Below are 14520 nucleotides of genomic sequence, written 5' to 3'. Positions count from 1 at the left end.
CTACACCTACTACACCTACTATACCTACTACACCTACTATACCTACTATACCTACTACACCTACTATACCTACTATACTTACTATACCTACTATACCTACTATACCTACTACACCTACTACACCTACTACACCTACTACACCTACTATACCTACTATACCTACTACACCTACTACACCTACTACACCTACTACACCTACTATACCTACTATACCTACTACACCTACTACACCTACTACACCTACTACACCTACTACACCTACTATACCTACTACACCTACTATACCTACTATACCTACTACACCTACTATACCTACTATACTTACTATACCTACTATACCTACTATACCTACTACACCTACTACACCTACTATACCTACTACACCTACTACACCTACTACACCTACTATACCTACTATACCTACTACACCTACTGCACCTACTACACCTACTGCACCTACTACACCTACTACACCTACTACACCTACCTCTTCAACAAAATGTCACCTATCCACTACACCTACTACACCTACTACACCTACTACACCTACTACACCTACTACACCTACCGCTCAAACAAAATGTCACCTACCTACTACATCTACTATACCTACTACACCTACTATACCTACTACACCTACTACACCTACTACACCTACTATACCTACTATACCTACTACACCTACTACACCTACTACACCTACCGCTCAAACAAAATGTCACCTACCTACTACATCTACTATACCTACTACACCTACTATACCTACTATACTTACTACACCTACTACACCTACTACACCTACTATACCTACTATACCTACTGCACCTACTACACCTACTATACCTACTATACCTACTATACCTACTACACCTACTATACCTACTACACCTACTATACCTACTATACCTACTATACCTACTATACCTACTACACCTACTACACCTACTATACCTACTATACCTACTATACCTACTACACCTACTATACCTACTATACCTACTATACCTACTATACCTACTACACCTACTACACCTACTATACCTACTATACCTACTATACCTACTACACCTACTATACCTACTATACCTACTATACCTACTATACCTACTACACCTACTACACCTACTATACCTACTATACCTACTACACCTACTACACCTACTACACCTACTACACCTACTACACCTACTATACCTACTACACCTACTACACCTACTATACCTACTACACCTACTACACCTACTATACCTACTACACCTACTACACCTACTACACCTACTACACCTACTATACCTACTACACCTACTACACCTACTACACCTACTATACCTACTACACCTACTATACCTACTATACCTACTACACCTACTACACCTACTACACCTACTACACCTACTATACCTACTACACCTACTATACTACTACACCTACTACCTACTATACCTACTACACCTACTATACCTACTACACCTACTACACCTACTATACCTACTACACCTACTATACCTACTATACCTACTACACCTACTACACCTACTACCTACTACACCACTACACCTACTACCTACTATACCTACTATACCTACTATACCTACTACACCTACTACACCTACTATACCTACTACCTACTACACCTACTACACCTACTATACCTACTACTATACCTACTACACCTACTACTATACCTACTATACCTACTATACCTACTACTACACCTACTACACCTACTACACCTACTACACCTACTACTACACCTACTATACCTACTACACCTACTACACCTACCTACTATACCTACTATACCTACTATACCTACTACACCTACTACCTACTACACCTACTACACCTACTATACCTACTACACCTACTATACCTTCTATACCTACTACACCTACTACTACCTACTACTACACCTACTACACCTACTACACCTACTACACCTACTACCTACTATACCTACTACACCTACTACTATACCCTACTATACCTACTATACCTACTACACCTACTATACCTACTACACCTACTATACCTACTCCACCTACTATACCTACTATACCTACTACACCTACTATACTACTACCTACTATACCTACTACACCTACTACACCTACTACACCTACTACACCTACTACACCTACTATACCTACTATACCTACTATACCTACTACACCTACCTCACCTACTGCACCTACTACACCTACTACACCTACTATACCTACTATACCTACTATACCTACTACACCTACTACACCTACTACACCTACTATACCTACTACACCTACTGCACCTACTACACCTACTGCACCTACTACGCCTACTACACCTACTACACCTACTACACCTACTACACCTACTACACCTACTACACCTACTATACCTACTATACCTACTATACCTACTACACCTACCTCTTCAACAAAATGTCACCTATCTACTACTACTACACCTACTACACCTACTACACCTACTACACCTACTATACCTACTACACCTACTATACCTACTACACCTACTACACCTACCTCTTCAACAAAATGTCACCTATCTACTACACCTACTACACCTACTACACCTACTACACCTACTACACCTACTATACCTACTACACCTACTACACCTACTACACCTACCGCTCAAACAAAATGTCACCTACCTACTACACCTACTATACCTACTACACCTACTATACCTACTATACCTACTACCTACTACACCTACCTACTATACCTACTACACCTACTATACCTACTACTACTATACCTACTACACCTACTACACCTACCTACTACCTACTACACCCTCAACAAAATGTCACCTACTACTACACCTACTACACCTACTACCATACCTACTACACCTACTACACCTACTACCTACTCAAACAAAATCACCTACCTACTACACCTACTATACCTACTACTATACCTACTATACCTACTATACCTACTACACCTACTATACCTACTATACCTACTACACCTACTACACCTACTACACCTACTATACCCTACTACCTACTACACCTACTATACCTACTACACCTACTACCTACTACTATACCTACCTACTATACCTACTACTACTATACCTACTACTATACCTACCTACTATACCTACTACACCTACTATACCTACTATCTACTACACCTACTATACCTACTACACCTACTATACCTACTACACCTACTATACCTACTACACCTACTATACCTACTATACCTACTATACCTACTACACCTACTATACCTACTATACCTACTATACAAAATGTCACCTACTACTACTACTACTACTACCTACTACACCTACCTACTGTCACCTACTATACCTACTATACCTACTACACCTACTATACCTACTACACCTACTACACCTACTATACCTACTACACCTACACCTACTACCTACTCAAACTACTACCTACTGCACCTACTACACCTACTACACCTACTATACCTACTATACCTACTATACCTACTACTATACCTACTACACCTACTATACCTACTATACCTACTACACCTACTATACCTACTACACCTACTATACCTACTATACCTACTATACCTACTACACCTACTATACCTACTACACCTACTACACCTACTATACCTACTATACCTACTATACCTACTATACCTACTACACCTACTACACCTACTACACCTACTATACCTACTACACCTACTATACCTACTATACCTACTACACCTACTATACCTACTACACCTACTACACCTACTGCTTCAACAAAATGTCACCTATCAAATGAGGCGATATCTAATTAAATATATTCGTATTTGCATACGACACAATTCATTTTTTTGGACACTGAGTGAAGTCAGCCTAAATAAATCAAATAAATTATTAATTTTGTTTAAGACACTATAGAACTTGTCCAAAACAGATATATACTGTTTTCCTACTTCTATCTGTAAAACACTAAGGACATATACATAAAATGTTATCTAGAATAAACAATGTGCAACAAGTCAACAATTCCCTCTTGGTAAGTCTGTAAAATATACACTGAGCAAAAATATAAACACAACATCCAACAACTTTCAAAGATTTTACTGGGATACACTTCCTATAAGGAATTGAAATAAATTCATTAGGTCCTAATCTAATTTAACATGACTGGGAATACAGATATACATCTGTTGGTCACAGATACAGTGCAAAGTATTCAGACCCCTTGACTTTTTTTCACATTTTGTTACGTTACAGCCTTATTCTAAAATGGATTAAATAAAAAATCAAATCCTCATCAATCTACACGCAATACCCCATAATGACAAAGCGAAAACAGGTTTTCAGACATTTTTGCTAATTTATTAAAAATAAAAAACAGAAATACCGTATTTACATAAGTATCAGACCCTTTGCTATGAGACTCAAAATTGAGCTCAGGTGCATCCTGTTTCAATTGATCATCCTTGAGATGTTTCTACAACTTTATTGGAGTCCACTTGTGGTAAATTCAATTGATTGAACATGATTTGGAAAGGCAGACACCTGTCTATATAAGGTCCCACAGTTGACAGTGCATTTCAGAACAAAAAGCAAACCATGAGGATGAAGAACGTGTCTGTAGAGCGCCAAGACAGGATTGTGTCGAGGCACAGATCTGGGGAAGGGTACCAAAACATTTCTGCAGCATTGAAGGTCCCCAAGAACACAGTGGCCTCCATCATTCTTAAATGGAAGAAGTTTGGAACCATCTTACTAGAGCTGGCTGTCTGGCCAAACTGAGCAATCGGGAGAGAAGGGCCTTGGTCAGGGAGGTGACCAAGAACCCGATGGTCACTGAGACAGGGCCCCAGAGTTTTTCTGTTGAGATGGGAGAACCTTCCAGAAGGGCAACTATCTCGGCAGCACTCCACCAATCAGGCTTGGTAGAGTGGCCACTCCTCAGTAAAAGGCACATGACAGCCCACTTGGAGTTTGCCAAAAGGTACCTAAAGGACTATCTGGTCTGATGAAACCAAGATTGAACTCTTTGGCCTGAATGCCAAGCGTCACATCTGGAGGAAACCTGGCACCATCCCTACGGTGAAACATGGTGGTGGCAGCATCATTTTTCAGCGGCAGAGACTGAGAGACTAGTCATGATTGAGGGAAATATGAACAGAGAAAAGTACAGAGAGATCCTTGATAACCTGCTCCAGAGCGCTCATGACCTCTGGGGCGAATGTTCACCTTCCGACAGGACAACGACCCTAAGCACACAGCCAAGACAACGCAGGAGTGGCTTCGGGACAAGTCTCTGAATGTCCTTGAGTGGCCTTGCCAGAGCATGGACTTTAACCCGATCTAACATCTCTGGAGAGACCTGAAAATAGCTGTGCAGCGATGCTCCCCATCCAACCTGACAGAGCTTGAGAGTGTGCAAATAAATTCATAAAAAATCCTACAATGTGATTTTCTGGATTTTTTTTCTCATTTTGTTTGTCATAGTTGAAGTGTACCTATGATGAAAATTACAGGCCTCTCTCATCTTTTTAAGTGGGAGAACTTGCACAATTGGTGGCTGACTAAATACTTTTTTGCCCCACTGTATGTTATTGTTTGTTTCTAGCCTGGTCCCAGATCTGTTTGTGCTATCTTTACCAACTCGTTTAGAGTGAAAATCTGGTCCCAGATCTGTTTGTTCTCGATGTTTATTCCTCCTTGGAGTGCACTCCTCCTCTTTATAACAGTCGCATCCCTTCTGGAACATTCCTATACAGTTATGATAATGATTCTCATAAGCCAAGGACGTACAGGACCTTCAGAAACCTCATCTCTGTACCCCACACATACAATTATCTGTAAGGTCCCTCAGTGAATTTCAAACAGACTCAACAGCAAAGACCAGGGAGGTTTTCCAATGCCTCGCAAAGAATGGCCCCTGTTGGTAGATGGGTAAAAATTTAAAAGCAGACATTAAATATCCCTTTGAGCATGATGTAGTTATTCATTACACTGTGGATGATGTATCAATACACCCAGTCACTACAAAAATACAGGTGTCCTACTTAACTCAGTTGCCAGAGAGGATGGAAACCGCTCAGGGATTTCACCATGAGGCCAATCGAGACTTTAAATCAAATCAAATCAAATTGTATTTGTCACATACACATGGTTAGCAGATGTTAATGCGAGTGTAGCGAAATGCTTGTGCTTCTAGTTAAAAAGAGATACAGAGTTTAATGGCTGTGATTGGAGAAAACTGATGGATCAACAACATTATAGTTACTCCACAATACTAACCTAATGGACAGAGTGAAAAGAAGGAAGCCTGTACAGAATACAAATATTCCTAAACATGCTTCCTGTTGGCACTAAAGTAAAACTGCAAAGAATATGGGAAAGAAATTAACTTAATGTCCTGAATACAAAGTGTTTCGGACAAATCAGACACAACGTATCACTGAGTACCACTCTTCATATGTTCAAGCATGGTGGTGGCTGCATCATGTTATGGGTCTGCTTGTCATCAGCAAGGACAAGGGATTTCTTTAGAATACAAAGAAACGGAATAGAGCTAAGCACAGGGAAAATCCTAGAGGAAAACCTAGTTCAGTCTGCTTTCCACCAGACATTAGGAGATGAATTAACCTACAGCAGGACAATAACCTAAAACACAAGGCCACATCTACACTGGAGTTACTTACCAAGAAAACAGTGAATGTTCCTGAGTGGCCGAGTTTTGACTTAAATTGCCTTGACAAGACTTGAAAATGTGGGTTTATCATAATCAACAACCAACTTGAAAGAGGTTGAAGAATTTAAAAAATAATAATGTGCAAATATTGTACAATCCAGGTGTGCAAAGCTCTTAAGAGACTTACCCAGAAAGACTCACAGCTGTAATCTGTGACAAAGGTGATTCTAACGTGTGTTGACTCAGGGGTGTGAATACTTATGTAAATTTAGATATTTCTGTTTCACTTTCAATAAATTTGAAAAACGGTCTAACCATGTTTTCACTTTATGATGGGGTAATGGGGTTTATGATGGGGTAATGGGGTTTATGATGGGGTAATGGGGTTTATGATGGGATAATTGGGTTTATGATGGGGTAATGGGGTTTATGATGGGGTAATGGGGTTTATGATGGGGTAATGTGTGTAGATGGGTGACGTTTTTTGTTGTTTTAATCCATTTTGAATTCCGGCTGTAACGAAACAAAATGTGTAATAAAGTCAAGGGGTGTGAATAGTTTCTGAATGTATGTATGTGACCACTACAAGCTATTGGTTTTGTACATTTACGCCACTTAGAAGAAGAGTTCAGAGGTTTTAAGTGTAAAAAAGGAAATCTAAAGCTTTCTTGGTCTTAACCAGACCCTCTGCCTAACACCCCTCATCCGCTTGTCCTCAAACCCCCTTCCTCTGCCTAACACCCCTCATCTGCTTGTCCTCAAACCCCCTTCCTCTGCCTAACACCCCTCATCCGCTTGTCCTCAAACCCCCTTCCTCTGCCTAACACCCCTCATCCGCTTGTCCTCAAACCCCCTTCCTCTGCCTAACACCCCTCATCCGCTTGTCCTCAAACCCCCTTCCTCTGCCTAACACCCCTCATCCACTTGTCCTCAAACCCCCTTCCTCTGCCTAACACCCCTCATCCGCTTGTCCTCAAACCCCCTTCCTCTGCCTAACACCCCTCATCCACTTGTCCTCAAACCCCCTTCCTCTGCCTAACACCCCTCATCCGATTGTCCTCAAACCCCCTTCCTCTGCCTAACACCCCTCATCCGCTTGTCCTCAAACCCCCTTCCTCTGCCTAACACCCCTCATCCGCTTGTCCTCAAACCCCCTTCCTCTGCCTAACACCCCTCATCCGCTTGTCCTCAAACCCCCTTCCTCTGCCTAACACCCCTCATCCACTTGTCCTCAAACCCCCTTCCTCTGCCTAACACCCCTCATCCGCTTGTCCTCAAACCCCCTTCCTCTGCCTAACACCCCTCATCCGCTTGTCCTCAAACCCCCTTCCTCTGCCTAACACCCCTCATCCGCTTGTCCTCAAACCCCCTTCCTCTGCCTAACACCCCTCATCCACTTGTCCTCAAACCCCCTTCCTCTGCCTAACACCCCTCATCCGCTTGTCCTCAAACCCCCTTCCTCTGCCTAACACCTCTCATCCACTTGTCCTCAAACCCCCTTCCTCTGCCTAACACCCCTCATCCACTTGTCCTCAAACCCCCTTCCTCTGCCTAACACCCCTCATCCGCTTGTCCTCAAACCCCCTTCCTCTGCCTAACACCCCTCATCCGCTTGTCCTCAAACCCCCTTCCTCTGCCTAACACCTCTCATCCACTTGTCCTCAAACCCCCTTCCTCTGCCTAACACCCCTCATCCACTTGTCCTCAAACCCCCTTCCTCTGCCTAACACCCCTCATCCGCTTGTCCTCAAACCCCCTTCCTCTGCCTAACACCCCTCATCCACTTGTCCTCAAACCCCCTTCCTCTGCCTATCACCCCTCATCCACTTGTCCTCAAACCCCCTTCCTCTGCCTAACACCCCTCATCCACTTGTCCTCAAACCCCCTTCCTCTGCCTAACACCCCTCATCCACTTGTCCTCAAACCCCCTTCCTCTACCGACCCCCTTAGCCATGAAGACGTTCCTGGATATATAACCTACTGATTCTGTACATTCAGGATGAATGCCCAATTGGTGGCTGACTAAATACTTTTTTGCCCCACTGTATGTCCATTATAAAGTGGTTAAAGTTCAAATAAATGTCGCTGACGGTCGTGATCAACTAAAGAAATATACATGTTCATCAAGTTTGACAACTTTTTGAAAATACTAATATTAAATAGACCAAAATACCAACAAATCAAAACATTTATGCAAAAAATGTCATTTCAGCCTGTTGTGCCTGGCCTTAAAGCAGCCCACAGGAAATCTGGAACGCCAGTTAAAAATGTCATTTCAGCCTGTTGTGCCTGGCTTTAAAGCAGCCCACAGGAAATCTGGAACGCCAGTTAAAAATGTTGATCGTTTACATACATTCTAAACCTACATGGTGACATCAGACTAATGTTTTTGTGGTGTTGTTGTTGTTGTTGTTTTTGTGGTGTTGTTGTTGTTGTTGTTGTTGACTGACAGCATGTTGTGTTGCAGGAACATGCATTTGAGAGCAGTCAGAAGTACAAGGAGGGGAAGTTCATCATCGAGCTGGCTCACATGATTAAAGACAATGGCTGGGAGTGACATCACTTCCTGTCTCCGGCTCTTTAATGACCTCTGACCTATCAGAGCTCTGGATCTATCAGACTTCACAGAGCGACAACCAATCACCATCAACCACCCACCGTGCCGCCCCCTCCTAACACACACACAAACACACCCACACACACACAGTCCCTGCTGGTTGTGAAACTGAACATGATGCTGTTGAACTGGAGAGATGACTAGCCTATTGGGGGTTGGACCTTCAGTGAAGACCATGTGATCTCACCAGCCAATGACAGACAGCTGGACTTGAATTGGCTCCTCCTTCATCAACCATGCCCCACCCACCTCACTGGCGTTGGCACTTAGTTACACGGCTGCCATAGCGATGTGAGAGAGAGGATAATATGATAACGTTCTACTACCCTCTTCCTCCTCTGACCCGGGAGGAAGAGGAGGTGTTGCAGGAAGGAAGGAGACAGGGTGGCACAGTGGGGGGGGGGGTTTCTCCTTGTGTTTTAATCTTTGATTTATTCGTGAATATATTTTTATTTTTCAATATTTTTTTTTCAGTCTTTGATCTTTAATGATGACTTCACTGTGTGGGACGTCCCGGTAACACCCCAAAACGTACCCCGAGCAGAGAGGCGGGGATAGATTGATATTATATGTAGATAGATATGTTTTATCCAACAGCATTGTGGCTGGCTCCATATAGCAACAGTAATATTAGATAAGGTTTACCAGAGGAGATAGAGGGAGGACTATGTTTCCCAAATGGCACTCTCTGCCTTGGTGCACTACCCTATGGGCCCTGGTCTAAAGTAGAGCACTATGTAGGGAATAGGGTGCAATTTGGGACGCTGCCTAGAACAGGCTTGACAACCACAGAACACACCCACGCTTCATATTGTGTTACAACCTGAACTAAACTAACCAACACACCCACGCTTCATATTGTGTTACAACCTGAACTAAACTAACCAACACACCCACGCTTCATATTGTGTTACAACCTGAACTAAACTAACCATCACACCCACGTAGTTCACAACCTGAACTAAACTAACCATCACACCCACGTAGTTCACAACCTGAACTAAACTAACCATCACACCCACGTAGTTCACAACCTGAACTAAACTAACCATCACACCCACGTAGTTCACAACCTGAACTAAACTAACCATCACACCCACGTAGTTCACAACCTGAACTAAACTAACCATCACACCCACGTAGTTCACAACCTGAACTAAACTAACCATCACACCCACGTAGTTCACAACCTGAACTAAACTAACCATCACACCCACGTAGTTCACAACCTGAACTAAACTAACCATCACACCCACGTAGTTCACAACCTGAACTAAACTAACTATGTACATGTATAGAGTGTATTTAGAGATATGTGATATACATTTGTATGGACATTTATTCTCATGCATATATACACAGGTAACTGCCAAAGTAAAGGAAACACCAACATATAGCGTCTCAATAGGGCGTTGGGCCTCCACCAATCAGAACAGCTTCAGTCCATCTTGGCATGAATTCTACAAGTGTCTGGAACTCTATTGGAGGGATGAGACGCCATTCTTCCACGAGAAATTCCATCATTTTGTGTTTTTTTGTTGATGGTGGTGAAAAACTCAGTCTCAGGTGTCGCTCCTGAATGTCCCGTAAGTGTTCGATTGGGTTGAGATCTGGTGACTGAGACAGCCACGACATAGGGTTTTTCACCCTAAGCATGATGGGATGTTAATTGCTTAATTAACTCAGGAAACACCAGCTTTCAATCCCTCATTTTCCTCCAGTGTTTCCATTATTCTGTCAGTTCCCTGTACATATACAGTATCATGTATTGTATGTATAGGAGCAGAATGTCTACTAGTGTGTTGCCCATCTTCAACACAGTGGCAGACTGGAAGGCAGATACTTAGTTTGTACTTTGCAGAGGCCTTTGGCTCATAAGTTTAGAGGCAAAAGTCTGTCTGTCTATCTGTCTCTTTTAAGGCCTTTCCTCCGATGATTAAAAGATTGTATGAGATGCTGAATGAGGGGTTGAGGGGTTGCTGGCTAGATCATCTCCCTATTAGTTATTAGATGAATTAAATATCGCTGCTTTACTCGTTTCTACTCGTCACCAATCCTGCTTTACCCGTTCCTATGCTTCCCCAATCGGTGATCCGACCTAAATCAAGGGTTTATAATCTCACCCGGTTCACTTTAAGTCACTTTGAACACCCTCGGCATGAACAATGTTCCCCTTTTCCACAGAAAACGAAATAAAAATGTTCATTGCAATTATTTGCTGCTATGAGAGAAATTACAATCCTTCATCCTTTCTCTCTTCCCTTCGTTCTGGAGATCTTTTTTTTTTGCACTTTATGCCTGGCGCACGGTTGCACGGTTGCTTCTCTCTCTGTGTTCTCGTCCTCGTCGTTAGTTTGCCTCTAAGCTGAATGAATCGTGTGCCTCTCTTCCTATTTTCTCCTGACTTTCTCCTGTGTTGTGCCGTGCACAACTCTAAACTACGAGCCACCAAAAACAGCTCAAACCCACATCGATAGATACAAATATATAGATTGGTAGATAAATACTTTACGGGTGAAAACTGAGCGTTCAATGGCTGCTGTGCCTCAAGAATAGTAGATTATATATAGGCTACACGTATCGGTGTGGGGATGGATGTGGGGGGGGTGGAATCAGACCTCGATAATAATCTATATTGGTGTTGTAGCAGGTAGGGGGAGGGTTGGGGTTTTTAGAATGAGGTGCGATCGCTCACATTGCCGACCAGGTCAGTCAGGTCACATGACCTATTATTAACCCGTAAGACAAGGACAATGCAAACCTGACCGAGTTGGATGGTTAGAGATCTCCTACTTGAATATATAAAACCAGTACAGTACAGACTTGTTACAGTACAGACCTGATGGCCAGCCGGGGTTTATGTCTCCCCCTCTCCCAGAGATCTGGGGGCTTGATGGCCAGCCGGGGTTTATGTCTCCCCCTCTCCCAGAGATCTGGGGGCTTGACGGCCAGCCGTAGTTTATGTCTCCCCCTCTCCCAGCGATCTGGAGTTTCTTTAGAAATTGTATTATTTTACTCTGTGTGTGTTTAGGTCCCGCTGGGTAGGGCTGGGGTGAAAGGTCCATTAAACCCTGGTTTGGCCTCTAGGGCCCTAATGTCTGACCTGCGCTGAGCTCTGTCGACTGTAGAAGTATATGGGGAGCTGGATAATCCCTCAAATTTACAGAACAGAAGAGTGTTGACCTAGGCTCTTTCTTTCTTTCCAACAATCAATATGCCCTGTATACACCTAATCTCTCTCTCTCTCTGTCTCTCTCTCTGTCTCTGTCTCTCTCTCTCTCTCTCTCTCTCTCTCTCTCTCTCTCTCTCTCTCTCTCTCTCTCTCTCTCTCTCTCTCTCTCTCTCTCTCTCTCTCTCACTCTCTCGTTAATCCAACTAGCACGCAGGAAAAACAGTCACCAGTGTCACTGTCAGTTTATACCAAATATAACATTGTTACTAGATTTCTAGAGAACTGGTGTCACAACTAAAGCTAAAAAGCCAATCAGACAGGTTGTTTGTTAGAGCTCTCAGACTCCTGGAGATTCAGACCACTCGTACAAAAAACCAAAACCTATTCCGGAACCTGTCAGGTGTGACTTCTCAGTAGTTCTCTAGAAGGTTCTCGATCATTCTGTAGAACGTTCTACAGTTGTTCTGTATTCTGGAACTTCTTTCAGAAATAATGTAAAAAGCCAGTCATTTGCTCCGAAAGATGATTGTTTATTTCCCCAGATATTATTTGTTGTTTTGGTGACACTGGCTCCGACTTCTGACGTAGTTTTTTTTTTTTTAGATCTACAGGAGATATTACCACAGGCTGTGTGTCCCAAATCACATTCACTACCTATTTGCTCCACTCTATAAAGTATTATAGGGAATAGGGTCCCGTTTGGGACGTTGGAACAGAGAGCTGATGACGAGATAGGTATCGGAGATGTTATTATCGCTGAGAAGAGATGATTAAAACTATATGATAGGTATACAAAGGAAAAGATTGCAACGTTTGATAAATGTGTTAAAATTGTTCAAATGAAAATAGGTCTAAAGTTTGCTGTATTTATAATGGCTGTATTAAGTCGTGCCTGGTTCTCTTTTTGTTTCTTCAAACACATTATATATGCTTTCTTTTTACTTGACTACAATTTATTTTGCGTTTCTGTATGTATGTTTTCACTGTATTGTAAAATGATCAGATATCACAATAAACTTTAAATGGCATTCGACTGGGGATTGTGTGTGTGTGTGTGTGTGTTCCATAATTCCTTCAACAGCTACATGAGAACAGGGAGTAGGTCACACTGTAACAGAAAACTACTGTAATTTTCCCCCTTAGGATACTTCAGGGAAAAATGTTTGTTTATTCCATGTGTAACTCTGTGTTGTTGTTTTTGTCGCACTGCTTTGCTTTATCTTGGTCAGGTCGCAGTTGTAAATGAGAACTTGTTCTCAACTGGCCTACCTGGTTAAATAAAGGTGACATGAAAAAAACTGAAAAGAATTGGCATGGGTCAAAAAGTTCAACAGCTGCACCATCGAGAGCATGGTTACATCACCGCCTGGTATGGCAACTTCTCGGCATCTGACCATAAGGCGCTACAGAGAGTAGTGCATACAGCCCTGTACATCAGTGGGGCCAAGCTTCCTGCCATTCAGGACCTCTATACCAGGCGGTGTCAGAGGAAGGCCCTAAAAAATTGTCCGACTCCCGAAGTCACCGACTGTTCTCTTTTTTATTATAATTTTTTAAAACTTTATTTAGTAAATATTTTCTTAACCAACAATGCAGTTTTAAGAAATAGAGTTAAGGGCTTGTAAGTAAGCATTTCACTGTAAGGTCTACTACACCTGTTGTATTCAGCATTTCACTGTAAGGTCTACTACACCTGTTGTATTCATAATTTCACTGTAAGGTCTACTACACCTGTTGTATTCAGCATTTCACTGTAAGGTCTACTACACCTGTTGTATTCAGCATTTCACTGTAAGGTCTACTACACCTGTTGTATTCAGCATTTTACTGTGAGGTCTACTACACCTGTTGTATTCAGCATTTCACTGTAAGGTCTACTACACCTGTTGTTTTCGGTGCACGTGACAAATAAAATTTGATTTGATTTTGAGTAGACCACACTAACTGGTCTACCCTCTTCTTTAGGGTTGTTGTCCCTATCATCGCCAAGCCTTTTTAACCTGTCTCTCCTTTCTGGGGAGGTTCCCATTGCTTGGAAGGCAGCCACAGTTTGTCCTTTATTTTTATGTGACTTCCGGC

General features: G+C 42.4%; 1 protein-coding gene across 2 annotated transcripts in view; it reads left to right on the top strand.

The window, feature by feature from the left end:
- LOC139389842 (protein yippee-like 1) overlaps positions 1 to 11853 on the top strand; it is a 32486-nt gene extending 20633 nt beyond the window's left edge. For both annotated transcript variants that reach the window (XM_071136818.1, XM_071136817.1), the window contains exon 5: positions 9120 to 11853. In XM_071136818.1, coding sequence (XP_070992919.1) covers positions 9120 to 9209 — 90 coding nt within the window. In that variant the 3' untranslated portion in view covers positions 9210 to 11853. The remainder of the gene's footprint in view (positions 1 to 9119) is intronic.
- The last annotated feature ends 2667 nt before the right edge of the window (positions 11854 to 14520 follow it).

The sequence above is a fragment of the Oncorhynchus clarkii genome, chromosome 30 (genome assembly GCF_045791955.1).
Source record: "Oncorhynchus clarkii lewisi isolate Uvic-CL-2024 chromosome 30, UVic_Ocla_1.0, whole genome shotgun sequence".
NCBI classification, from domain to species: Eukaryota; Metazoa; Chordata; class Actinopteri; order Salmoniformes; family Salmonidae; genus Oncorhynchus; species Oncorhynchus clarkii.
This window is presented reverse-complemented; position numbering and strand designations above follow the sequence as displayed.